This window comes from Mercenaria mercenaria, chromosome 1 (assembly GCF_021730395.1).
Source record: "Mercenaria mercenaria strain notata chromosome 1, MADL_Memer_1, whole genome shotgun sequence".
Taxonomy (NCBI): Eukaryota; Metazoa; Mollusca; class Bivalvia; order Venerida; family Veneridae; genus Mercenaria; species Mercenaria mercenaria.
Window position 1 is genome coordinate 52,767,718 of NC_069361.1, and position 27,735 is coordinate 52,795,452.

The following is a 27,735-nucleotide window of genomic DNA, read 5'->3' on the forward strand; positions in this document are numbered from 1 at the left end:
GAGTTCACTGAAAATTTACTGACTAAATAACGAACAGTGCAGACCATGATCAGACTGCACAGGTCGCAAAGACAGAATTGCCGCCAGCAGGCTAAAGGTTAATCAATGTTTGTCGCAAGGGATTTATCATCAATTTGAATATCTATTTTGGCTTTCCGACCGGAGAATGAACAAAGGGATGTCAATAATTGGCCAGCTAAATATTTTGACATGCTTAAGATCGACATATGATCTTTCTGAAAAATTGGAATTGTCACAATGTCATGCATAACTTGCTTAGAGAATTACATGAAATGCAAAATGACTCCCTGGAGGAAGTTTAAAATATATTACTCAATTCCACCAGTTGATCGGAAGATTGAGCAGGGAGTGTAAAGCTAATGGCTCAATCACTTTCCGATATTGTATCAATATTAATATGATACATAACACGGCTCTGTCATTCTGCCGAAGGACTGGCTATTGTTTCATATAGCTAGTTAGTGCTATGTTATATATATATATTTTATTTTTGCAATTTTGATTCTTTGTTACTGAATTTTCGTTCAATATTTGACAACAGTGATACTTGTCAGATAGATTTATCGTGCGTTGATAGACGGTTTGATTTTCTTATTTAATATTAAAGTGCTAATGTAATAGCTAAATACAGCTTTATATCTATTAGCGTTTTTATTCATTCATTGGCGTTGTTTTATTTGATTTTTATGGATAAAAATGGCTTTATATTAACAGTTAATTTGAAATATTGAAAGTGACAAGAGCAATCAACGCATATGACTCTCAAAGAGAATATTTAAAAAGATGAAAAATATAAAGAGCTAAATATTGATATTTTATTGACATTGAAGCTGAATTTGCAGAGATGAAGTTGGAAGAGGAAATTGAAAGATGGAAAGATAGAAAAATGAATTTTATACGATTTGGATTATTATTTATCGTTTATATAATATATTTATGTTTTGGAGCTATGGTGTTTTCACTTGTGGAAGCACCGTTAGAGGATGAAAGAAGACTTGATGTTTATAATGCAAGGAATTCTTTCAAGGCTAACGCAACATGCATTACAGGTAATATATTAAGTATATAATATATATATCAAATAAACTATATGCGAAAAAAAAAAGGTTAAAAATGTAATGGTAAGTTGTGAGTCTTAATATCTACTTGAAGAATGCAAGAAGGTAACTAACTGTCCTACGTTTCGTTTAGAGTGCCAGCATGCAGTTTCTAAAACCAATCTCTATGCTTAATTAATGTATAAGAATTGGTGCCCCTGTACAATTACACAGTTGAAAACAAAATTTTATGTTTGTATTCAAACTGGTTTTAGATCGTTTCCATTTTTACTTATTTTTAACTTATTTTCATCATTTCTGCCGTTTTCGGTAGAAAATGCATATCTCAGTTCCAACCATTATAGGATTTTCCAGAATTTATATGACAGAACAAATCTATCAAATAATGGCCCTATGATTGTTTATAAACTGTTTCTATGTACTGTACATGCCAAAACAAGAAAATTAATTGATTCTCAGACATAAGATCTAGACTTAACTTATTTTCTTTGCTTTAATTATGTCTCCCACCACACAGTTTGATTTACTCTTGTCTCTGTGTCTGTCTGTCTGTGTGTCTGTGTGCCTGTCTCAAAGCTTGTCCGCACTCTAATTCGAACATTTATCATCCGAATTTCACCTAACTTGAACAAAATGTGTTTGTCTATAAGTCCTCGGCCAATTTCGATAACTAGCCAAACAAGTCGAACATTTCTCATCCTATCTTCACCAAACTTGAACAAAATGTTTTTGACTATAACCCCTCGGCCAAGTTATTAACTAGCCAAATCGCTCGAGGCACTTCAGAATTATGGCCCTTGAATTACCCAAAATCGGCCTTTTAACTCTTCAGAGGTATATTTGTAGAGAGTAAGCAATATATAAAGACTGACTTACTATTTAGATGATTAGGCAGTTGTGGGAGACACGCGTTTTTCTCAAAAGCAGCTCTAGTTTCTAATTAATAACACATATGTATACATTATCAACGCATAACTCTATATTACCATAATTATTACATTTAATATTAGATACAATATAAGAACTGCATGCAAATAGTGAATTATACCTACGACTTCGTTATCATGTTTTAATTATTTTCATTTACACCATATACATTACACAATATACAGATACATGCTAGTTATATGATTTTCTATGTTGGGACTTTATAAGCAAAGACCGAACTTAAAACATGGAGAGGGAGAAAATGATAACATTGCGCTTTGGAATATTATGTTGTAGTTACATTTTATATTTGTGTTTTGGAGCATTAGTATTTTCATTTATTGAGCTGCCAGTTGAAGACAAAATTCGATCAAAGCTGTATGATGTAAGGAAGGACTTCCTTGACAGAGCGAAATGTATCTCAGGTAACGTAAGAATACCAATATATATGAGCCGCGCCATGAGAAAACAAACATAGTGCATTTGCGACCAGCATGGATCCAGACCACCCTGCGCATCTGCGCAGTTTGGTCAGGATCCATGCTGTTCGCTAACAGTTTCTCTAATTGCAATACGCTTTGAAAGCGAACAGCATGGATCCTGACCAGACTGCGCCAATGCGCAGGCTGGTCTGGATCCATGCTGGTCGCAAATGCACTATGTTGGTTTTCTCATGGTGCGGCTCTTACGAGGTTTAGATTTTGTAAAAATCATCCCTATCTGAGCTTTAATGGGAGTGGTGGTCTGGTTATTAAGGTGTTGGCCGTTCAACCTTGGGGAGCTTTGGACTGAGCCCCAATATGGTCACGACCACACCTCACGTGGCACAAGTACTATTCGTGTTTTGAGGTAGCGAGCTCGAGAGAGGTTCAAATGAGCTTGAGGCATGTTCAAGTTATTTATTTGTTATTCTACCTGAAATAATAATTTTAAGGGACGAATACTGAATCAGGGCTGCAATCATTCTGTACTATTTTAAAGTTAAGTTCGTTCTTTCATATGTTTTATCAATGATTGGTTTACATCTTCTTTTGTTGTAGCTTGTTACATATACCATCTTTTGTCGTGAGCAGGATCAAGTTACACGCCTAATTGGATATCTAAGGGTTTTTAAAATCATTAAAACTATTTGATAGCAATATTTGTTCAAAGTGGAAATGTAAATGATCAATTATCAAGAGTGCCAACTGAATTTCTTTGCTTATTAATTGATCGGTCGATCGATATCAGATCCAGTTGACAATGAGAAGTTTCTGCAGCTAGAGCTTACAGATATAACGGTTGTAAAAATAGTGTTTTTTAACATTTGAAAAAATCACATGCGTTAGAGACCGTTATATGTCAACGCCATAGTGAAATGTTCAGGGGAGCGGTGGTCTTGTGGATAAGGTGTCGGCCGCTCAATCCAGGGGTCGTTGGTTAGAGACCCACTGTGGTCGCGACCATGACTTCTCATATGGCATTATTCGGGGCGTCGTCGGGTCCTTCTTTCGTTTTCCATTTCTTTTTGTGATTTGTCAACTATTTTGGCATTCTTTTGAGCGTCGTAGGGTCCTTCCTTGCTTTTTCTCTTCCGTGGTTCTTCAACTATTTTGACATTCTTCGGACCGTCGTAGGGTCTTTCTTTAGTACTGGCAAAAATTGTTCTTCTTTCCCGTGATTCTGCAACAATTTAACATCTAAGAGTCCTTCTGTTGTATTGAAATAACGTTTTTTTCTTTTCCGTGATTTTCAATCAATGTCATGAATATTGCACTTGTGTACAGCGTTACATAAAATTCAAAATGATTCCAGGGAGGAAGTTTCAAAGCTATTATTTGTACTCTCGGCTATTCTATCGGAAGACTGAACAGGGAGGAAAAAAAAATTAGCGTGGCACAATCACTTTCCAATATTGTATTAATATTAATATGATATACAAAATTATTCTGTCACATGTTTTACCATGCTGCCAATGAGACAGGCTATTGTTTCGTATTATTGGTTAACGCGTAATATTCAAAAGGTTCTTGTTGAAGTATTTATAGAACAAGTTACCTTATCGAATGGATGTGTTGAATACTTTACACCAGCGAGACTTGTTGAATACATTTATTCGACGTTTGATTATACGTTTTTTATGGTTTGATTTTTTTTCTATTTGATATTGATGTATTGATGAAATAGATACACGAAGAGTTTTATTTATTAGTTGGTTACGCACCTTGGTCGTTCTGTAATTTAATGTTTTAAGGATGATGATAAAAGTAGACAAATATTGAAAAAAAAAATGTTAAAGATCCATTACCAAGTATGACTCTCATAAAGAATATGAACTGTTTAAGGATGAAATGGAAAGGAGATTAGTGTTGATACTTTATTCAAAACAGTGATAAGTACGATTTGCAAACATGAAATTGAAAGAAGAAATTGAACGATGGAAGGACAGAAAAATGAATTTTATACGATTTGGATTATTATTTATCGTTTATATAATATATTTATGTTTTGGAGCTATGGTGTTTTCACTTGTGGAAGCACCGTTAGAGGATGAAATAAGACTTGATATTTATAATGCACGGAATTCCTTCAAGGCAAACGCAACATGTATTTCAGGTAATATTCTGTGAATCAGTTGTTTCTCATAATAATTATAGAGTTAAATAATGTATCCGAATATATTATGTTGTCATAAAATTAAGTTTGAAATGTATGAGATTTAATATTAATTTTAATCCAGATGACTTACGGAAGGTCGGTGGTTCTGCTCAGGTGCCCGCTCGTGATGAAACAGTGCACGGAGGGGCACCTTCCTCCACCATCAAAGCTGGAGAGTCGCCATATGTCCTATAATTGTGTCGGTGCGACGTTAAATCCAACAACAACAACAAAAAATAATGATGTAAAACTTACGATGCTTGTAAATACTCTTTAACGCATGTATCTGTTAAATTCTAAACAACATATCAAAGCTGAATAAGAGTTTATTCTGTTTCTACATTTAAATATTTCAGGCAGTTTGTCCGCAATGCCAATAATTTCCGTTCTATTATGTTTTCTTTTATCGTGATTTCGACATTTTGCTGTTGTTATAGTAACCATTACTCGTTTGAAATACATTTACAGCAGATAAATGCTAAAATGATACATCTCACGGACATTGCCATTTGGCTTCATGGGTCTACTACCTTTTAAAATTTTCAACAATCTTTAGTCATATAAACGACGGTACAGTCTCTTGCGCCGTTAAAATGTAAACGCTGCTTCATTTTGTCCTCTTGCTATAAATCAGTTTTGATTTGTCATAGCTTTTTTAACTGGCAGTATAATTTACAAATATATTTCTGAAATGATAGTTCATGTCATTATTGTTGCCATAGACCATTAATTCAAATTTAGGAATCTTAAGTTGTCTTTTTTAAAGCACTGCTTTCTATATAGCAGAGTTGCATAAGATGGAAGCAAATACTAGTATCTCTACCAATGCTTCAACATAACACGTACTCAATGTACAACAGATAAGAAGCTTCTCCGTTAGTTCAGTATGATACAGATTGTCACTAACGTTTTGTTCTCGTGAACATAAACATGTTATGTTTTCTCAGTTGAAAAATAAAATTTATAAGAAAATCCCAAAGAAAGCATAGAACACAACCAATCAAAAAACAGTAACAGATTTAGTACCACTGTGTCTGTTCTTTGGAGGCAGTGAAATGTGCAAGTTTTAAATGTTTTCACGATTTGCTTGATGTTGAACGAAACTGTCAAACAGAGGCCATGTGACTTTTCTTATTGTTTCGATATGCTACAAAAACTAAAGCAAAAAAGTCAGCAGATAACTTTCTCAGACATACTTTTCTTTTACGAAATATTTATTTAATTCCTCCGTACACTGAAATACATGATATAAGAATACATATTTCTTTATTATCATATTTATTACATACATAACATACAGTCTAAGAATACCGTATAATGGGTTATTTTTACTGCTGTAAAAGTTTACGGATTTGGGGTAAAAAAATCATGATTTTATTTTATACGATTTTAAAATTTACGAAATCACAAGATCTACCAGTTTACTTGACTTTTGGGGCGAATTTATACGAGGCCAGTATTTACGAATCTGATTTGGTCGTAAAAAATAGTAAAAATTAGCAGCAGGTAAAAAATACCCGTTATACGGTACATGCAAATGTAAAGAAAGATTTCTTATGTAAACGGATTACTTTAAAACATGGAGTACTAGGAAAAGGAAACATTACGATTTTGGAATTTTATTTTTAGTTACGTAATGTATTTGTGTTTTGATTTTCTGAATTGTCAGTTGAATTTAAATTACAACAAAATTTGCATAATGTCCGGAGAGACTTTCTTGTCAGGGCAAAATGTATTTCAGATAAGACATATAACACTTGAAAATGCGCGATGTAGACTACGTATAGTTTTAATATATTTTCATAAGACAGTACCAAAACAGGAAAATATTAAGCTGATATGAACCGCACCATGTGAAAACCAACATAGTTTATTTACGACCAGCATGGATCCAGACCAGCCTGCGCAGTCTGGTCAGGATCCATGCTGTTCGCTTTTAAAGCCTATTGCAATTAGAGAAACCGTTAGCGAACAGCATGGATGCCGCAGACTGGTCTGGATCCATGCTGGTCGCAAATGCACCATGTTGGTTTTCTCATGGTTGCGGCTCATATATGAATTGGAGAACAAAGTTAATTCTCCTAAAACCTAGTCAGCGGTCCGTTTATTATGCTAATGTTCAACATAACTGAGACAGAAAGATCTGTGAAGTACGTAATTAATATACAATTGACCAGTTACATAAAAAGCAAACAACTTTCGTTTAGAAAAATTCTCTTTCAAGTTGGGTTTATATTTTGTAGTAGCTGATGCTCGCACAGAAAGTAAGGCAATAAAAGCCCCCAAGGGAGCCTCAAAGCTTTGATCTCTTTCGTTGTTTTAAAATAAAGTCCTATGATAAGTTGGATGATATGGAGACACCGCCTACTGTAAGTTTTAAATGAAAATGAATGATTTCCCCGTTATATCTCTACAAATAGATTGGCCGTACATGGATATCATCCTGTAATTGTAAAAGAGATTTTAACACAGAAGTCTTGTTATATTTTGTCCTTAATTTAGTGATATTGTGTGTAAAATACATTTGGTTATTTGAATTACTGTCATCTGTGTCCAGATTAATTTTGTAGACAATTGGTTAACGCTGTGTCAATGTTTCGGTTATTGACGTTTTGTATCTCTTTTGTTTAGAAACGCGTTTGTTCTTTGCTACTTTTCATCTATAATTCACAGGTTTTATTGTTATCTCTGTATCATACCAATTCATCTTCAGCTAAAAGATCATGTTTCGTGCTTAATTGGATAACTAAGGGTATAATCATTACAACAATTTGATAACAATATTTGTACGGAATGGAAATGTAAACAGTCAGAGTGCCTCAGTACCTCTACTGATTAATATGTTAGTCGATACCAGATCCATTAAGCAAGGCAGCGCGAGAAGCGTACAGATAAAATATTTGTCAAAGCATCTTACGTCATATTATAGAAAATAAAAATCCTACAAACTGTACATATGCTTCGCAGATCATTGTTTGTGCAATACTGTAAATGTTGGATGTGTATTATATTTTGTACATTTGCATTTTTTATTCGGTTTAGCACCGATTCATAAAGAATACTTATCTGTTCTCCGCAATTATCTATCAACTTCTTCATGTGAATCAGAGGTGGAGGGCGAATCATTTAACACACGAATTTTATTATCAAATTGTCACGGAGAACGTACGCCTCATCAGAGAATCGAACTCACGCCCCCGCAATACATATATCTCCGCTGTCCCTATTGAGCTAGGCAGCCGGTCTGTTAGAACATTTAACTTTAAGTACATACACTTTGACATTTTGTACGCAGCCCAAATTGTGCTTTAAGTGTATCTCATGCAAACATATTACTAAATCTCCATTGAATATCCGTACAAACATAATTAGCATGATGTTGATGAATAAACTCCAAGCTTTATGCTAATTTTAAGATTGACACGGAAATCAAATAAAATTATTACTAAACAAATTGTAGACACGTACAATATAAATGTACTGTTTGAAAAGAACATATGTTAATAGAAGGATAAGCGTAATTAAACTCAGCGGACATATGAAATATACAGGAACGTGTTTGGTGTATGAAATAAATTAAACTAAAATAATGGGAACAGATATTGCATCATTTTAGTTACAGAAAATTTCTTTAACAGCTTAATAACTTTTCTTTTCTATAAAAAAAAGAGATAAAATACTGGAAACAAAAAAATTGAGTTATGACTGTACACGAGCCTGATAACTTCTGTTTTCTAAATCGACTTTGTAATGACAACATTTCCTGTATCTGACTCTCTCAAAACTACGAGAATCAGAAACAAATAAATTGTCCCGTCTGTCCATTGTCGTTGACACGGGCTATCTAACAATCGTGCACGTGATAAGCACTAACTCTTAAACAGGTTTGATATCCCGACTAAAGTACGAAATATTCTTTTATAAAACACAAGCGTTTATTTCTTACACTTCTTATTGTTGCGTGAACACAATCGAATTTATCATTCTGTGTTTAAGTGAACCGTTTGACATTTTGACGACTGCACACTACAAAATTAGGGTTTGTATTCGGCTCGCTGTAGCAGGCAATGTTACTTAATATTTTTTTTCAAAAAGTCATAATTGAGCCGCACCATGAGAAAACCAACATAGTGCATTTTGCGACCAGCATGGATCCAGACCAGCCTGCGTATCCGCGCAGTCTTGTCAGGGCCCATGCTGTTCGCTTTCTTAACCTATTGCAATTAGAGAAACCGTTAGCGAACAGCATGGAGATCCTGACCAGACTGCGCGGATGCGCAGGCTGGTCTGAATCCATGCTGGTCGCAAACGCACTATGTTGGTTTTCTCATGGTGCGGCTCTTTTCGATTTGAAATTTTATGTTTTAGTTACGTTTTGTATTTGTGTTTTGGAGCATATGTCAGTTTGGAGCATATGTCTTTTCATTTTCAGCTGGTGCAAATGCGCTATGTTGGTTTTCTCATGGTGCGGCTCAATTATACAATGGTAATCGTATGACTGCATGGCTTCACAAGTACACAAATGAGACCCTCGTTAACGAACAAATGCTCAGATTGAATCAAAAGAGCTATATTTAGCGTAGTAATGAAAGAGATTCCGGCAGGATAATGCGAGCAATTAAGGACTGTCTGTTACACTGGTCCCCAGTTAAAATAAAGCATCATCTATTTAACGCACCATGACAGACCAGACAATTTATTAGTTCGTTAACAATTTTGACCTGTGTCGGAAAATCACGTAAGCATTACCTAAAACACAAAATGACTTCAAGGAGGAAAATCCAAGGTTATTACTTGGTTTAAATATTCGACAACGTGATTAAAAACGCTGACTCCATCTTTCCAATTTTGCATTACATATTAGTACAATAATTAAGAGTATGATGTCACAGGCATTTTCATCCTGCGGAAGGGATAGTCTTATTGTTTTGTAAAGCTTGTTAATGTAGGGCTTGTAGAATCCGTTATCGTAGTCTATGATTGAACACTTTACAGCCATGAGACTTGTTGAATACATTTACCATATGTTTAACAAACTTCTTTGATGCGTTAACTGATGGTTTAATATTCCTATTTAATATCGATGCATTGATAAAACAGCTACATACAGACTTTTATTTATTAGGATGTGTATGCACGCTCTGTCGCTCTTTAACTGCATATTTGTGTAAGATATATATTGCTAAATACTGATATTTTATTCAATATAGTGAAAGTAGTGAATAAAATCAACAAACATGACTCACGGAGAGAATGTAAAAAGATGGAAAGACAGAAAAATTAATTTCATACGATTTGGACTACTGTTAATTGTTTACATAATCTACATATGTTTTGGAGCTATGGTGTTTTCACTTGTGGAAGCACCACTAGAGGATGAAATAAGACTTGATATTTATAATGCACGGAATTCCTTCAAGGCTAACGCAACATGTATTTCAGGTAACATTCTTTTGTCAGTTGCATTGTTATATTTCAGTGTCTTTCATTGGAATGATATCTTAAACAGTAACACATGTTGTAATACATTTCATTAATATTGTTAACTGCACATTTATATATTGTTACATAATATATACGTATGAGTATATTTTCATGGTTTGAAGTGTGTGAGTTTTGAAGATGTTTTGAAGTTAAATAATGCATATTCAGCAAAGTTCAGCGGTATGTTTTATTAAAAGATAAACAACTAATCAGTGATAAATTGGAAGGTTAATTTACTATTTCTAGAACTATTGTACAAAAATGAGGACAAAATAAAATCTTACGAAGAAACGATACACAGTGGTGTGTTGGAATGCTTAAAACAGTTACGTTTTATTTATTAATGGGTGATTATGTCTCCCACACCACTGATTTACTCCTGTCTGTCCGTGTGTGTATGCGTCCGTCTGTCACAAATCTTGTCTGCACTCTAAGTCGAACATTTCTCATGCGATATTCACCAAACTTGAACAAAATGTATTTGGTAATAAGTCCTATATGATTCTTTATTGAATATATAAGGTTATTGAAATAAACGATCACTTGATTAGGCATGCGTGCAAGGTATATTTATGACATCCAAAACAAAGCTTACGTAGATTTGATATATAAATTTTATTCTATGTCCATGCAAACCCCGTTACCGGTCTGTCGATTGATAAAGTGAAAGTGGACGGTAGCATGCAATTCGGCTAACGTCCACGAACGATCATCATTAATTCTCCTGCACTGAGTGTACGCTAGCATTGAATGTACATTATTAAACGTGTATTAAACCTAACCCTAATATTTAGTCAGTATAGTGTACACTCAATACGTTCGTACATCCAATCGGGGCGATTTAATATTGACGATCCATGAACAGGCCCAATCAAACCGAGTCTGCAACATTTTCATTTTTGTGGTGGGAGATCAGTCGAGTTTCCACGTTTTCTATTCTATCTTATTTTTAATACTAAGTACAAGGAATTCAAATAAGATTATTACCAAGCAAAGTGTAGGCACGCACAAAACACATCAGCTTTGAACAGAAAAAAATGTTAAAAGCCGGATGGGCGTGAATGGAATTCTATCACATATATCTCTTTCGCCGCTTTTTGACATATTCGGCACTAGATAACTTGTCGACCTCGTTAAAACTGTCATTTCCAACGCTTCCAAAGCGGACTGAATAGTTTGTAATGTTATTGCTTTTATATTCCTATGGGTAATCATATAAACATTATTATTGGATTTGTTTAATATTAGAAGGTGGTCATGAGAAATATTCCTTGAAGTTCCTAGCACAATGTCTAGATATTGTTACACTGGTACTGGGTGGCATAGCACTAATGAAGTTAGATATTCTTATCTGAGATGAATTGATAAATGAAATAATTAAGTTAGATACAGAATACACTTTCCACATTTTGATAAGTAAACGATAATTGTATTTGAGTTGTTATATTGCTTGTTATTTCTGCCAGTCCTTGTTTGTTTCTGTTGTTTTTATTACTAACTTATTTTGGTTGTCTTCAAAACTAGGACAGACGTACTGAATCTAAACACAAAATTATAATTCCTTGAATTCGAAATTTTACCAATATATTTGAAGCTTTGTAACTATCAAGATTATGAATTGCTTTTATATGCTAATAGCTTCTGGTTAACTCAGTTGGAAGAGCGCTTGATTTGAAAGCAGTGGTCATAGGTTCTTGTCATACACTGGGTGGATTATTTTCTCACTAAAATACAACTGTGGTAAGCTTTTCATGTGATTGATCAATTTTAAGGTCAGTTCTATTACGAAAAAAAATGTAGTAAGCGCTTTGGAGTTAATCAGCTGTATTCTACCTTGAGATATCGGCTACTAAGCCTGAGTGCCGAGGATTGGAGCCCCACTGGGGTCACGATCACAATTTTTTATCTGATTCTGGTACTTGTTTGCACAAGAAGCGGACTCGAAAGAGGTATCAAATAACTTTGATGCTTTCATCACAATCGAGCCAAAATAAATTAGTATAAACTAAAATGTTACCATTCGATCTTCAGACAATGTCTGTATTATTCAGTTAACACCATTCTCTTGGTATCATCATGGACATCTCTGCTATCGATTTTTCTTTCAGTTACCAGATTGCTTGTTTAGTTTCCTTAGAGAAAAGGAATGGCGGTTGAATGTGCTAATTTTCTAATATTGGATGCGCTAATTTGCCGTAAGGACACGATATTAAATAGCGTTTTTCTTTATTGCTACTTCTTTTCGTATCGATAGTAGGTAATTTTCATTTTCCATGATAAATGTTTCCGTATTTTCTTGCATATTTATCTAGACCTGTGTAGGTTAAGACATATAGATTACTACTAATAGGTAATGAGATTCAGGGCAGTTAAACAGAGAATTGTTAGAATGAACCATTACATTTGGCACTAAGCTACTATAATAGGTACTGTCGGATATGAATGAAATGATATGGATACCTATAGGTGTCCTGAAGTAATGGACGGCCTTTGTATGACCTTACCTTTGTGTATTTTGTTACAAGATTAAAGTCACGCATGGCGACTTCTCTTAAACAGTAGAAAATTTCCCAGTGCCTGTCCAAATATCATTTCAAGCAAGGGTTGGAACCTTGATAGAATCCCGACCGTCCGCTTTTCAGCTTGGGCTAGCTTCCTCAGATGTAAAAGAAATAAATCAACTGGCTGTAAAGGTCGCATCTCATTATGTGGAAATTTGATAACCTTTACTAGTAAGAACATTGAATTTTAAATGACAACCGCAAGATTTTATAAGCATCTTGACAAACGTGTGTTTGAGCGAATTCGTAGTTCAAGGACTTGTAGCTATTTATGCTGACGTTGAACTGCAGCTTATAGTATTACTGAACTTTAAGTTCCTTAAAATACGTTCGCCTTTCCTTTAAAGGAATGATCATGTTGTGGCATCAAGATGTCATAAAATGACAATAACGAATGTAATAGCGTCTACATCCTGGGAAAACTAGGAATTTGAGATATTGAGAAACAGATACCAGATGTATTTTTTGGAAATTGTGTTTAAGTTTTGTTGTTTTGATCAATCGCTTCTGTCATAACCAGCAGATAAGACGGGAAATTTTCTCACATGAGGATTACATGTAAAACATTTGCACGAAAATTAGGACTCGCTGGCATGAGATATATTTGTATCAGTTTCTTGGTAAAATATTTTAGAGATGAGAATACTACAATGATAACTTCATCACTTCTTGGTTATCTTACCATATGCTTTCTAATCGACTTCAGAACTTTTGCTATGCTGTAACTGAAAAGGTCTTTGATTTTTATGTTGTAGAAATGCAAATGATATTGTATCGTATCGTGTATTGTTTATTTCAAGACTCAAGCCAGCTTTCCGTTCAAAACCCTGTAGTGGTGTTTTATATTTGAGCCGCACCATGAGAAAACCAACATAGTGCGTTTGCAGTCTGGTCTGGACCCATGCTGTTCGCTTTCAAAGCCTATTGCAATTAGAGAAACCATTAGCGAACAGCATGGATCCTGACCTGACTGAGCGGATGCGGAGGCTGGTTTTGATCCATGCTGATCGCAAACGCACTATGTTGGTTTTCTCATGGCGCGGCTCATTTATGGCCTCCAGGGTAACTGTAGAGCAACATATTTAGAGCATCGCTGATATCACATGAGGTTGCACTTTGTGCTAGTGGACTGCATTGTAATTATGCCGTACATAATATCTTGTCTTTTTCAGATGCAGAACTGGAAGAGTTCATAGTGAAGATTGTGCGAGCCACTAATCGAGGTATATCAGCCGTCCGGAATGTTACAAGTTCAAATCCGAACTGGAGCTTTGGACAGTCACTGTTCTTTGCCGGCACTGTTATAACAACCATTGGTAAGTTGAAATATTTGCATAAAAATTTATAGTCTTGAAAGAGTGTGGCACGCATTAGAGTTAACTGTTAAGTATAATATAATACTAAATTCCTCGCATGTTTTTATCATATTACGAAACATATTGAGGATTTGAAGTCTGCATCATTAATTATATTAATATAGAATATTCTTTATTTATATATGCTGTACATTGTATATGCCCTTTGTGACAGATCCGTTTAGTCTCCGAAATTGTTCCATACCTAAAAATAATTGTAATAGCATGCCTTGAGGGGTGATGTACTTTCCATTACCTCTCATGAACAGACTCAGTCAAACCGAACCTGTTTTTATTAGTCCCCTACTGGTTGAAAACCAGTTTCGGGGACTATAGGAATGCGCTTTTCCGTCATTCTGTCATTCCGTCCGTCCGCAATTTCGTGTCCGGTCCATAACTCTTTTATCCATGAAGGGATTTTATTATTACTTGGCACACATGTTCCCCATGATAAGACGACGTGTCAAGTGCAAAACCCGGACCCCTAGCTTAAAGGTCAAGGTCACAATTGGAGGTCAAAGGTCAACAGGGCTTTTTTTCTGTCCGGTCCATAACTCTCCCATCCATGAAGGGATTTTAGTATCACTTGGCACAATTGTACCTCATAATAAGACGATGTGTCATGCACAACTTTCAGACCCCTAGTTCAAAGGTCAAGGTCACACTTAGTAGTCAGATGTTAACATGGCATGAATAGGGTCTGTTTCGTGTCCGGTCCATAACTCTTTCATCCATGAAGGGATTTTAATATTACTTGACACAAATGTTTCCCATGATGTGACGACATGTCATGCGCAAAACCTGCACCCCTAACTCAGAGGTCAAGGTCACAATTGGAGGTCAAACGTCAACAGGGCTTTTTTCCTGTCCGGTCCATAACTCTCTCATCCATGAAGGGATTTTAATATCATTTGGCAAAATTGTATGTAATAATAAGACGATGTGTCATGCACAACTTTCAGACCCCTAGCTCAAAGGTCAAGGTCACACTTAGTAGTCAAAATGTTAACATGGCATGAACAGGGTCTGTTTCGTGTCCGGACCATAACTCTGTCATTCATGAAGGGATTTCAATATTACTTGGCACAGATGTTCTCCATAATGAGACAACGTGTCACGTGCAAATCCCGGAGCCCTTGCTCAAAGGTCAAGATCATACTAAGAGGTCAAAGGTCAAGAATGACTTTGTCTGGAGCATTTCTTCTTTATGCATGGAGGGATTTTAATGTAACTTGGCACAAATGTTCACCACCATGAGACAAATTGTCTTGCGCCAGGTCGCTAGGTCTAAGGTCATACTTAGAGGTCAAAGGTCAAATTCAAGGATGACTTTGTCCGGAGCATTTCTTCTTCATGCATGGAGAGATTTTGATGTAACTTGGCACAAATGTTCATCACCATGAGGCACACTTTTTTAGAATTACGTCCCTTTGTTGTTACTATAAATAGATTACATTGTAACTTTTTTATTACTGGCCCTAGGGAAAAATCGAGACCACTTTTCTGTGGTACAACATGCATGTTACATCCAATATTTAGGTGTTTTTTGATCTATCTCTACCTGGTAAAGATTTTCTTGTGGACTTACATTTTATAGATTTTTTTTTTAGGATTAATTTCACTTTGTTGTTACTATAAATAACTTTTATGATAACTTTTTGTATAATGGGCCAAAAAAATTCCAAATGAAAACAACTGTACGTTTTTATATATGCAAATTTTAATCCAAGTGCTTTGTTATATTATATTATATATGTAGTACAATATTGTTTATACATCATTGACAAATATCAGTTCATTTTGTTATACTGCAGTAGAGAAAATAAGGTGCCTTCCAGTAGGGGACTTTGTATTGCATGGCAATACTTCATTCACTTGTTTTGCTTGGTTGCATTCTATGCTTCCAAAGGATCTTCATATAGATTTTATTGACCAAGTCTGGCGTTATCTATACGCATGCGCTGGTCAGTGCATCTTTGTCTCGGGTTTAAAATGTACCTCTTTGTGTCAAATGATATCGAAACTGTAAGGTTTGAAGAAAGTTTCTAATTTTGATCATATAAACGGTGCCAGGTACCTTCTTCCAATCCTACATCTTAGTATCGTTTGCTACAAAACACTGTTTTTTTAAAGAATGAACATTATCTCGGTTAAATTATTTTATACAAGTAATATTGTCAAAACATTGCTGTTGACAAATGGAAGCCACATTATATATTCGGCAAAAGAAGTTCCTCTAACTTGCATATATTTTGTATGTACAGAAAGATATTAATCAACAGTTTTAATCAAATCGTGTAAAATAAACGGGTAATCTTAAAAAGATCGGCTGATGAAAACAAAAGAAAGTTGCAAAATGATACTGATCCATCAAGACATACGCCTTGGCCTTGTTTCGCAAAACAAAAAGATCTACAGTGTATACACTTAAATACCTGTTATACAGCAAATAAAAAAAAGTCATTTCAATCTTCTTCCAGTACACACTTAGTCCTAAAAGATCTAAATTTCAAATGAATGATGACAATTGTCAAATAGCTTTAACATGCTCTCAATTTAGATCTAAATGAAAAAAAAATTGTAAAATTTTAAGTATTATTGGAAGAAAAGCTAATATATGTCAATATATGTTTGTTTGGTAGAAATTAATTGTTTGCATTAATTTTTTTTTAGGTTATGGTCGCGTCACGCCATTGTCTGAAGCTGGAAAGGGTTTCTGTGTATTGTATGCCATCATCGGAATCCCTCTGACGCTTATCATGTTTACTGCGATTGTCGAGCGTCTGATGATTCCAACCTCGTGGTTTCTACAATTCATGTTTAGAAAGCTAGGACATTTGTACAAAGTATTTCATATACAGCTTCTGCATTTGACAGTTATTATCACTCTAGTCATAGTGTTTTTCTACTTGATACCAGCCGCTATCTATGTATCAATAGAACCAAACTGGAACTATTTGGACGCCTTTTATTACTGCTTTATTTCGCTTACAACTGTTGGATTGGGGGACTATATTCCTGGAGACTCTCCTGATCAACCGCTTCGTCCATTGTACAAAGTAGCAACTACATGTAAGTATTTATCTGGAGTACAATTTAAAATTTCATGTAGGTACAGGTAATTCAAGGTAGGTGCTTTATCTATAGCCGCATATAACCAACAGACAAATGCCACAAAGCTCATATACGACAAACTGAGTATCCAGTAGCAACTACTTACTAAGAAGTATTTTAATTCCTGGTACAACCCTTTGAAAACTGAGTGCAAAGCAAGGAAGCTACCAATACCATTTTTAAGTGTTTGGTATGACGCGGTCAGGGTTCGGACCCCGACCTCCCGCACTCAAAGTTTACACTCTAAGCTATTGATGCTTTTTTTAGGAAGAAGTGTTTTAGTAACGCGATCATGAAAGGGCGTTAATTGAAATTGCATGTTCATAAACAATACATAATTTCGATTATAACTGATTAATCGTTCAAATGTTATATAATATATATCTTTAATTCGGATACTTTAAAGAAGTTGTCGCTGTAACAAAGGTAAAAGGTGCTTTTACTAGTGATTTTATTGCACTGTTTGATTTAGATGTTACATGATGATTTTGTTATTATTTCAATGTTTCGAGCGTTCGGGGATTGTCAAAGCTATCTTCCGGTATAAATCTATTTTTAGCGGAAGAAATTAACTTTGTATGGAAATGTAGATCTATCAACACCAATGACATTATTTAATTTACGCCTCTCCAACGTTTGTCTAATGCAAAACTCGGAAGATTTGTCAATGTCATTATACTTAAATAGATTTATTAACAGATTCCTTCTCCATAACCCAGTCACACAAGGAACAAAGAACACTATCACTTCAATACGTTAACCACTTTGATTGGACTGCACTAAAATTTGATTACATAGCGTCTTCGATGTGATAATTCAGTCACCTATATTTACTAAACTGATTAGTAAATAATAACCCATATCTAGAATTTTTTTTTCTTCTTCAAGATGGGTTTGATGGCATTTTAATGACCGCACATGGTAGTTGTTCAGATCCACTATTTTCTTTATGTACATTTGTCAGTTAAATTTGTTCGCCAATTCACGAGTCAAAACTTTAATTGTTTGATCAATTTATTTGTTAATGTTAATAATGTAATAAATCAAAACAAAATGTCAGTCGTCAATTTCATAACTGTGACTTATTTTTCCTTTTCAGTTTACCTGTTCATAGGTCTCATGATGATGATGTTAATTCTCGCGGTACTCTACGAGATTCCAGAACTAAATATAGGGTTCCATTTCTATCTTAAAAGTGATACAGATGAGGATGAGCGTATGAGGCTACAGTCATCAGCAACTTCCGGTCAGAAATATTCCAAACAGATAGACGAAGAGCCGGCACCGGCATCGGAGTACCAGGGTATTCCTAGCTTTCCTCGACCGCAAGCAACTTATCAGTCAACGGATGGTTCTTTACAACAGTCACAGTAGGAGTTTGTGTGTAGTTGTGTAGAATCAAATGACACATTCTATTTACCTTCTGCAGCAGATGGAAGTAAGAATTTAGAAAGAAGTACGAATGACAAAATGGAATGATGATTGAAATTTTAAGTGTTTTGTCATCGCTGTTTGGATTTTTTCAAATATTCCTTCTATTTAAAGGCATTTCTTCGTCAATACAAAGTCATAGGATGCTTCTAAAAGAGTGAATGACAGCCGCTGCTCTAAAAAAATAGGTTTGCCTCTGATTTCTATATTATTTCAAATTAAATAAAATGCATTTTATTATCTTGAAACGGTTTATCATGAAGAAACATTACTACGAACGTTATAAAGTATACAGGTGCTTGTCAGTCAATGTGTATAGTATGAAATGAAATCATTGCATAAGTTGTTGCCATCCTTTACATCAAATATACGCATCGCTTTCAAATTCAGAAGGAAACTATTAAAAGTGTTCAAGACGTTACAATTTATTAACAATTCATCAAACGCAGAAAAAGGAAGAAAGAAAATTTAGCTGGTAACATGTTTAGTGTATACTACTTGGTCACGTGATTTGTGTATACAATTGGTATGCTATTATTTTGTAATTGTTTATATTGAAATTATTTTCATTTGAATGCGTTTTAAAAGTTGAAATTCTGATATTTACAAGAAAGTTCTTACATTCTGCAGTACAGAGGCAACTTTAACATAAAGGTGAACAGTTCCGAATTTTCTGAGTAGTATGTATGTTTTGAAAAAAATAGATATTTACTTAGATATTAGTTATATTTAAATACGACTGTCGTGACTACCTATTTAACTTCGACTGGGTATCAGCTTTTAATGTAGATGTAGTATTAACAAGTTTTACGAACAATGTGGCTGTAGTTAGTGACATAGTTTATTTACATGTATATTGTATGAACTTACGCCAAATTGAATGTACACGTATTGTAGACGTCATTTATGGTTATTTATAGTTTCCCGTAACGTTGTACATGAAAGTGATAAGCAACCCGTAGCACCGCTGGTACATTTTTTAGGCTTTATTTATTTATAGTGATTGTAGCTTTTAAAATTTTCTATTCTAGTCGATCAGTAATTAGTTTGTTATCATGTTGTAATAATGTTAAGTGAACTTTGTTCACATTATTGTTTCTTAAAACATAAAAAAACCCAGATATATACTTGTAGTTAATTTTTGTATGTATTCCCCTTTCTTCTAAAAGAAGAGGATTCTTAGAAGCACTTTACGCTGTCTTGAACAGATATAGGTAATCGCTTAGCTACATTATGGTTGAAAGTTAAATTCATGTTTTGACCTTGACATTAAGATGACGAAAGTTATATTCTTCTTTTGACCTTAGCGTTAAGATGAAATACATTCAAAGCAATAACACGATTGTGAAATCATTTGCAAAAGGATCTAAACATAGGCCACGTTTCATGTAAAGCAATAGACTTATCATTGTCATGACAATTTAGTAAGTAATAAATTTGAAACACAAAAAATCTAGTGCAATGCAGAATATATTTTATTTTTATTACCTGAAATCAAAGTTTTGAAATTATCTTCTTATTATTGCTGTTTTCTGTAAAAAATAGATTTTAGATAATATTATTGTATCAGTTATTGTACATGTATGGTGTGTATGTGCGAGGTAGATACAAGATCTTTAGTAAATAAGTTATTGGTTGTGATCTCCTTGTCTTTCTTTGTTAATCTTCCTGTTGGTTTTATGGAGGACCATTGCTCCTTATAAGCGCATATTTTGAGTCCCGAAATATGTTTTTAAGTCGTCGACGGGGATTTCAAATATGTCAGCTCGATCAGTCATAAGTAGTAACTGTAGTTAATTGTTTGCACCTTCTCAAAGTGTGTGATCGAGTTTATTCTGTATTACGTATTTGTATTTATTATTTCCGAAATCATAATGAATAAGGTTTAGATAACAGTTTTCGTTTGCACCAAACTATCAGAAGTGAAACATAACACTTAGTACAAATAATATAAATCAAAAATAGTTTTACATGGCGCAGAAATAACATACTCTATAAGATTGATAATTGATGCTAATATCAATTAATTATCAACATTGCATTTTTTGTCAGAAAACAGTTTATTATATTTGACTATTCAGAATGTTAAATAGTCTTTGGATTTTTATAACTTGCTAAATTAACATATTCTGTTGTGGCTCAACTTGAATTACGATTATTTTGGGCGCCATGCAGTTGGTTGTTACTTCCTGTCTTATTTACATTTTTATATTTTTTCCAAATATATTTCCAGATATTAGTTTATATCCTGTTATATATTATATAGTCATTGTTATTTACATTTGTTAATATCTGCTTAGTGCTGTATTCTCTCGTCTTCAATATTAAAATAAATTTTATAAATGTCGTCTTTGTTTTCTTATGCGTAATTGCTAGTCTAGGAGGTAAATTACTGACATGATTGATGATTTTCAAGAGTTCATGTATTGAATTTTACCACATTTACAGTGTAGTACTTTAGAGGCCTTGTTCCCAAGTCCAACATCAAAATGTTTGTCTGGTCTATCATACCTTTCCAGGTAGGGTCTCTACGTGATTTATGCAAATTTTGTTATTTATAACTGAAACAGACACTTTTTTATAACGAATAAAAAGTAACACGTGTAGAAAATAATTTATTTAATGCATTTAGCTGGTTTTAAACAAAAGACTGGATAAGTTCGCAAATGACAAAATAAATGAATGTTGAAGTTTCCTATGTCACGTTCGATATTGCAGAAGGGAATTTAGTGTTTACCTAGCATAATGTCAAATATATTGCCTATAATACATCCAAGAACTTTCCTGCCAATTATATATGTATTATACCAGCAGTGGTTGCTTTGGCGTTTTCTTCGTCTTATTTTAGCTACAGGCCAATGTTATTTGTCAATTATAGTTAAACCTATTACAGAAGCAACACAAAAATGTACCAATTTCACTGTAGCAATAATATCATACTAAAAGTCAAAAGAGACAAGCTTTCCTCGTTCTCACTTCTTTAAAGGAATTATTACACAGTAAAATAACTAAATTACCAGCGGAATTGTAGCAATTAATCCGTACCTATAAAATCGTCGTGTGACCTTAACCTTTAGCCTTCTATTTTTCAAAATGGACCAGTTCTTCATTCAATTTGGGCGATACCATTTAATATTCAAAGGGGCGTTCACAGAAAATTTACTGACTGAATTGGGAACAGTGCAGACCATGATCAGCCTGCACTGGTCGCAAAGGCAGAATCACTTGCTGGCAGCAGGCTAAAGGTTAAACGTGTCGGTGTAATTTCGATTCGAACAGAACAAAACAAAACAAAACAAACCAACAATATTATACCAAATTATAAAAGTATGTAAACTATATAATGTATAACCCACATAACCATATGCCAAAAATCAATAACGACGCACATAATAGTATTTTAATACCATTTTGCAGCGTTAGGAGCTCATTGACGTGGCATATGTTCTGACTGTTCTTTTGAATATTAAAAAAAAAATTATAGCTTGATAACGTCAAGACAAAAGTATCCTTTGCCAGCTAAAATAACACATCGCAAAATCTAGCACAAAAACAAAGACAAATATCAAACAGGGATTGCTGCGTAAACCTCAAACCAAACCTCACTCTTACCCCCACCATGTTTCAAAGTCACGGGACAGTGTAAATAAAAGTAATCCCCTCCAGGTGAATCTCTAACGCACGTAATCAGAAGACAGAGCAACAAGAGAAACACCCTTAAGGGCCCGACGAAACAGGCCAGAAGTTTGACTTTTCTAAAATAACTATTCGAAATCATGAGTATACTAGACCGATGACAAGCTTTTGACGTGGGCATACTACACGTACACACTTACACAAATACATCCTCTACATGTAGGCGATGTTTCAATGAAAAAAGTAAAATCAGTTAAAATTTTATGACAGTGTAGCTAGATACTTACTTAATATTCCTGCAGAAAAATACCACCAATTTCTCCAATGCGTATAACGATTCTAATTATATAAGAGTTGGTGTTATTTTGCATTGAATGTAAGGAAACCCTTAAATGTATAGGTATAAAAGAATTAATTATATACGTGCATTAGAATTGAAAAGTATCTCTTTACATAAAGCTATCAGGATACTTAGAAAAATTATACATCCTAAGTAATATTTCGAGCCAACAGTGATGAAGTTATTCTAATTTAATGATCTTACCCACTCGGCTATATTGATCCAAGCTGATTATGTAATTAATATCCTATAGTACGAACACCGTTTTTGAAAAGATACCCTTTCGATATATTGAATAAAGGGGAAAAGACTTTCGTTGGCTTCTTATGCTTTTTACGAATTCTGAACCTTTACTGTTCTGTTTCATAACACCAGACTTATTTCATCCAAGAATTTCCTCAGTTTTGATTGATGAATGATCATATTTCGCTATTACAATTATATAAAGTGACAATAACGGATGTGATAGCGCCTAACACTCGGGGGGAAATAGAAATTTGATATGTTGAGAAGCAGATAAAATTGTCTTTAAGCTTTATTGTTTTAATCAAGGGCTTCTGTCACAACGAAGGATTATTCCCAATAATTTTCTCACATAATTGAGAATGATACATTTGCCAGGACAAGAGTAACTAGCAACAGTACATAAGAGCCGCGCCATGAGAAAACCAACATAATGGGCTTGCGACCAGCATGGATCCAGACCAGCCTGCGCAGCCGCGCAGTCTGTTCAGGATCCATGCTTTTCGCTAACAGTTTCTGTAATTGCAATAGGACCTGAAAGCGACCAGCATGGATCCTAACCAGACTGCGCGGATGCGCAGGCTGGTCTGGATCCATGCTGGTCGCGAACCCACTATGTTGGTTTTCTCATGGCACGGCTCAATTATCATTTTTCTGCAATGATTTAGAAATAAAATACTAGAAGGATACGAGAAATGTTTATGATGGTTATTAACGCATTTTTGTTTGTTGAATTGTTTTAGTCAAATACCGGGATAGACCATGTCTAGTCTTACCCTGCTAAATGTCTATAATGAACTTGTCCAACAATCAATTTAAGCAATATCATTTATTTTTCAAAGAGGTATTCAATGAAATTTTACTGACTGAATAGCGAACAGTGCAGACCACGGATGTGCAGGCTGATTTTGGTCTGCTCTGGTCGCAAAGGCAAAATCACTTGCCGCCAGCAGGCTAAGGGTTAATCGCTTGCACACGTTTGACTAAACGTTTTAGACAATACCCACTGGAATTTTAAATACCGCCAAACCTTTTCGTATGCATAAAGCACCAATGACTCGATGTCTCAGGGGGATGAGCAACTTGCTTCGTTGTACTAACGTTCCGAGCTTTTCAAACGGAAAACAGTTGGGGATCACATGAAGTGCTTGAGAGGTCAAGGTGTCTGAGACATTGATAATAGGGTTACAAATTCTGAATATTGAACCTCCGATTGTAATACGTAAAGTACATTCTAGAATAAATTTGTTAAAATCAGCTTACTATTCCTTCGCTTAACTATTAGACAGCTCTGTAGAGCATAGGGTCTATAAACATGAATTATTCTTAAGAGTAAATTGCCTACGGTACAACTACCGTTCTCGTTATTTTAAACTTATTTCTAGTATACTTGTTTTTTTGTTTAATTTCAAGGCTATTTTTTGTTTTGTCTAAGTAGGACATTGAGTATCACTCCATTTTAGCAAAAGCAGTGCTGTCTGTACAGAATTGTAGATGTAACTTTAGAGTCTTTATCTGATTTACAATGTAGATTGATTTTACACGGTCTTTCTGAGAGAATGATCACAGTTATAACTCTTTGCAACTTATATAATATTTTGAACATATTTACGGCAGGGTGCGATCAAGACAAAAGGCATTGTTGATGGAAGGAATTTTAATTTAAAGTGCCTGTGTAATGAAAAGCCCAGAAGATCTGTCAGTCATTATAATTATTCTGAATTTCAAGTGGATACCTATTGCATAACCAAGTCACACAAAAGAAACTTCCAGACATTACATTAACAGTTCTGATTGGATTGCATCTAAGATTGATTATGTAGCGTCTTCAACGTGATTCAATCGGCCAGATTTAATCAGATCATTCCTTTTAGGACCGTGTACGCTTTAAAGTAATAATGGTAACGCCACTTGCACAAGACCAGAAAGAACAAGAGCTGTCGGAGGACAGCAACGCTCGATTATTCAATAGCCTTGTCACTTGAAAGAATACAAAAGTCGAAAAAGGAGCATAATTTTGTAAATATGCGATACAGGGTTATGGAACCTGCACAGTGCTTGTCAGCTCATGATAGTGGACAAGTGTGTAAAGTTTCAATCTATTTCCATTAGTGGGTACTGAGATACCAACTTACATACAAAAATGTATAAAAATTTAACCAAAAACTGACAAGTTGAAACGGGGGCATAATTTTGGAAAAATGCAAAGTAGAGTTACTGAACCATTGCACTGCATGTTATATTATGACAGTGAACAAGCGTGTGAAGTTTCAATCCATTCCCTTAAGTAGATACTGAGATACCGGCTTACATACAAAAACGTTCAATCCATTCCCATTAGTGGGTACTGAGATACCAACTTACATACAAAAATGTATAAAAGTTTAACCAAAAACTGACAAGTTGAAAAGGGGGCATAATTTTGTAAAAATGTAAAGTAGAGTTATTGAACCATTGCACTGCATGTCAAATTATGACAGTGAACAAGTGTATGAAGTTTCAATCCATTCGCTTTAGTAGATACTGAGATACCGGCTTACATAAAAAACTTAACCAAAAACAGCTAAGTGGAAAAGGGGGCATAATTTTGAAAAATGCAGACTAGAGTTATGGGACCAGCACAGTGCATGTTAGATCATGATAGTGAACAAGTGTGTGAAGTTTCAATCCATTCCCATAAGTGGGTACTGAGATACCAGATTACATACAAAACCTTAACCCACAATTTCTAAGTCGAAAAAGGGCCATAAGTTTGTAAAGAAGCAAAATAGACTTATGGAACCTGTGCAGTGTAAGTCAGTTTATCACAGTGAATAAGTGTGTAAAGTTTCAATCCATTTCCACAAGTGGTTACTGAATCAGAGATACCAGCTTACATACAAAAACTTAACCAAATCGGGACGCGGACGCGGATGCCGATGCCGACGCGGATACCTACGCACGAGCGAGTCCAATAGCTCTACCTATTCTTTGAATGTTACATGTTACACTCTACCCCTAGGTATACTATATTAACCATGATCATAAACTGGAAAATATACTTATCATTGCAGCGCATTTCTCAGTTCGGTAAATGTGTATTATGAATTTCGAACAAGTGGTAATTTATCATCCACATTTCTTCAATACTTCTTATATCACACAAACAATGCATAGTTTATAGTTTCATCAGCATTACAGAAAAAATCTTGGACGAACTTCCCTAATAAAGATCCGGTCTAGATTACAAAATTATTCTAATTGGCTGGTGTGAATATGTATGCCAGTCGTCCATTAACTAAACGTGTACGCTAAAGTAAATGTGCAGTGTGAATTTAATAAACAGTACAAATGTGTACCAATGTAGAACTTCAAATCAAAAATCATTTCTATGATGAATTTCATTCTTATTGTATTACTGTGAATATTTCCAAATTGTTTTTGTTTGTTTACACTTCGCCTAACTGAAAAATTGTTGAAAAAGACGTTAAACCCGAACACACACGCGCACACATACACACACGCACGCACGCACGCACACTGCTGTGACATCTATACCGGATCGGATGCTAATTAGTAAAGTTCCCGCAAGTTTTTTTTCTTTAACGTTGACGAAAGTATAAATTATGTGGAGTATCTCTGCAATATGAAATATTGAAACAATGTGACTGGTGCACGATGGAAGTTTGACAGGCTTGATACTCATTCACCGAAGTGTGCGTTAAAAGTGAGAAAAGTAAGTATTTTTCCCCGTTCATGACCATGGTCCTAATAGTACACCCAGGGTTAGGGTATAACATAAACAGAGGCATTTTCTTTCTGGTCTGGTGCCAGTGTGTAACGCATACAAATATAAGTTTTCATTTAATTGAATAGGCTATGATATACTGTAACAGTATTGTTGAAATTCTCACGTCCTGTACTATGTATATTTTAGCCCCAAAATGAGTCAAATTAATAACTTGTTTAAGCTTAGAAGTACGCTTTGAGAAACGAAAATCAAACAACACCAAATCATAGAAAGAAAGAGTTGTTTAACAAGACAATTCAACAGCATGTAAAACATGTACATGTATATTACTTTACGAAACAAGTGTCAGTATACTGATATAAACATTGAATTCCGGAAAATGACAGCTTAAAAGGGCCCCACCTCCGTACAGTCAAACGCCTTTAAAAACTCACCATTTTCAAATCAGTGTTACACATGTTCGTTTTGATGCATTTGCAATAGCGTGCGAGTGGTGAAATTTCACATAACGAGGTGGAACACAGTTTTCAGCAATTGTTTATTTTTTATTTCTATACAAATGGCATTCATTTTAAAAGGGAGACAACTTTTTCTCGACGGATACTTAAAATATTCGGAAAAAGTTGTCTCCCTTTGAAAATAAATGCCATTCGTACTTAATATATTCGGAAAAAGTTATCTTAACAACTCTTTCTTTCTATGATTTGGTGTTGTTTGATTTCTGTTTCTCAAAGCGTAATTCTAAGCCTTAATCAAGTTTGTAAACATTATATCCCTCATCAAAGGAGTCCGTTAGTTATTATCATGACATACCAACAGAAATATTCAAGGATTATTTCTAGTTAGATCGCATAAAACGAACAAAATAATATTTCCTTATTTAAGATTAACTGATATATGGATATATGGAATGAATGAGATAAGTATACATTAAAGTAAAACACATCATTTACAATCCGCCAAAGCAACGCTCGGAATAAGTTATCTTGTGTTTTTCTGAGCATCGATAGCATATGCACGGATGGTAAACGCGCAATCCAATTCCCGCTGGGAATACGCTAAAATGGGTTGCGCGACTTCCGGTGCTGGTGTTGCGCATCAATATATACAAAATCGAGGTAGGTGGGTTTCTGTTTTTGTAATAATGACACATTTACGCGTGTTTTCGAAAAAAAGCAAAATGCTATTCGACACAAAA

General features: G+C 34.7%; 1 protein-coding gene across 5 annotated transcripts in view; it reads left to right on the plus strand.

Moving 5' to 3' along the window:
- The window catches only part of LOC123537734 (potassium channel subfamily K member 1-like), a 74,634-nt gene extending 53,699 nt beyond the window's left edge, over positions 1-20,935 (plus strand). For 3 of the 5 annotated variants that reach the window (XM_045321541.2, XM_045321535.2, XM_045321511.2), the window contains exons 2-4: positions 13,861-14,004; positions 16,717-17,115; positions 18,257-20,935. In XM_045321541.2, coding sequence (XP_045177476.1) covers positions 13,861-14,004; positions 16,717-17,115; positions 18,257-18,531 — 818 coding nt within the window. In that variant the 3' untranslated portion in view covers positions 18,532-20,935. Of the gene's footprint in view, positions 1-4,169; positions 4,602-9,770; positions 10,086-13,860; positions 14,005-16,716; positions 17,116-18,256 lie in introns of those variants that run through there. The other 2 variants (XM_045321519.2, XM_045321548.2) reach the window with 2 other exon arrangements.
- Positions 20,936-27,735: the final 6,800 nt, after the last annotated feature.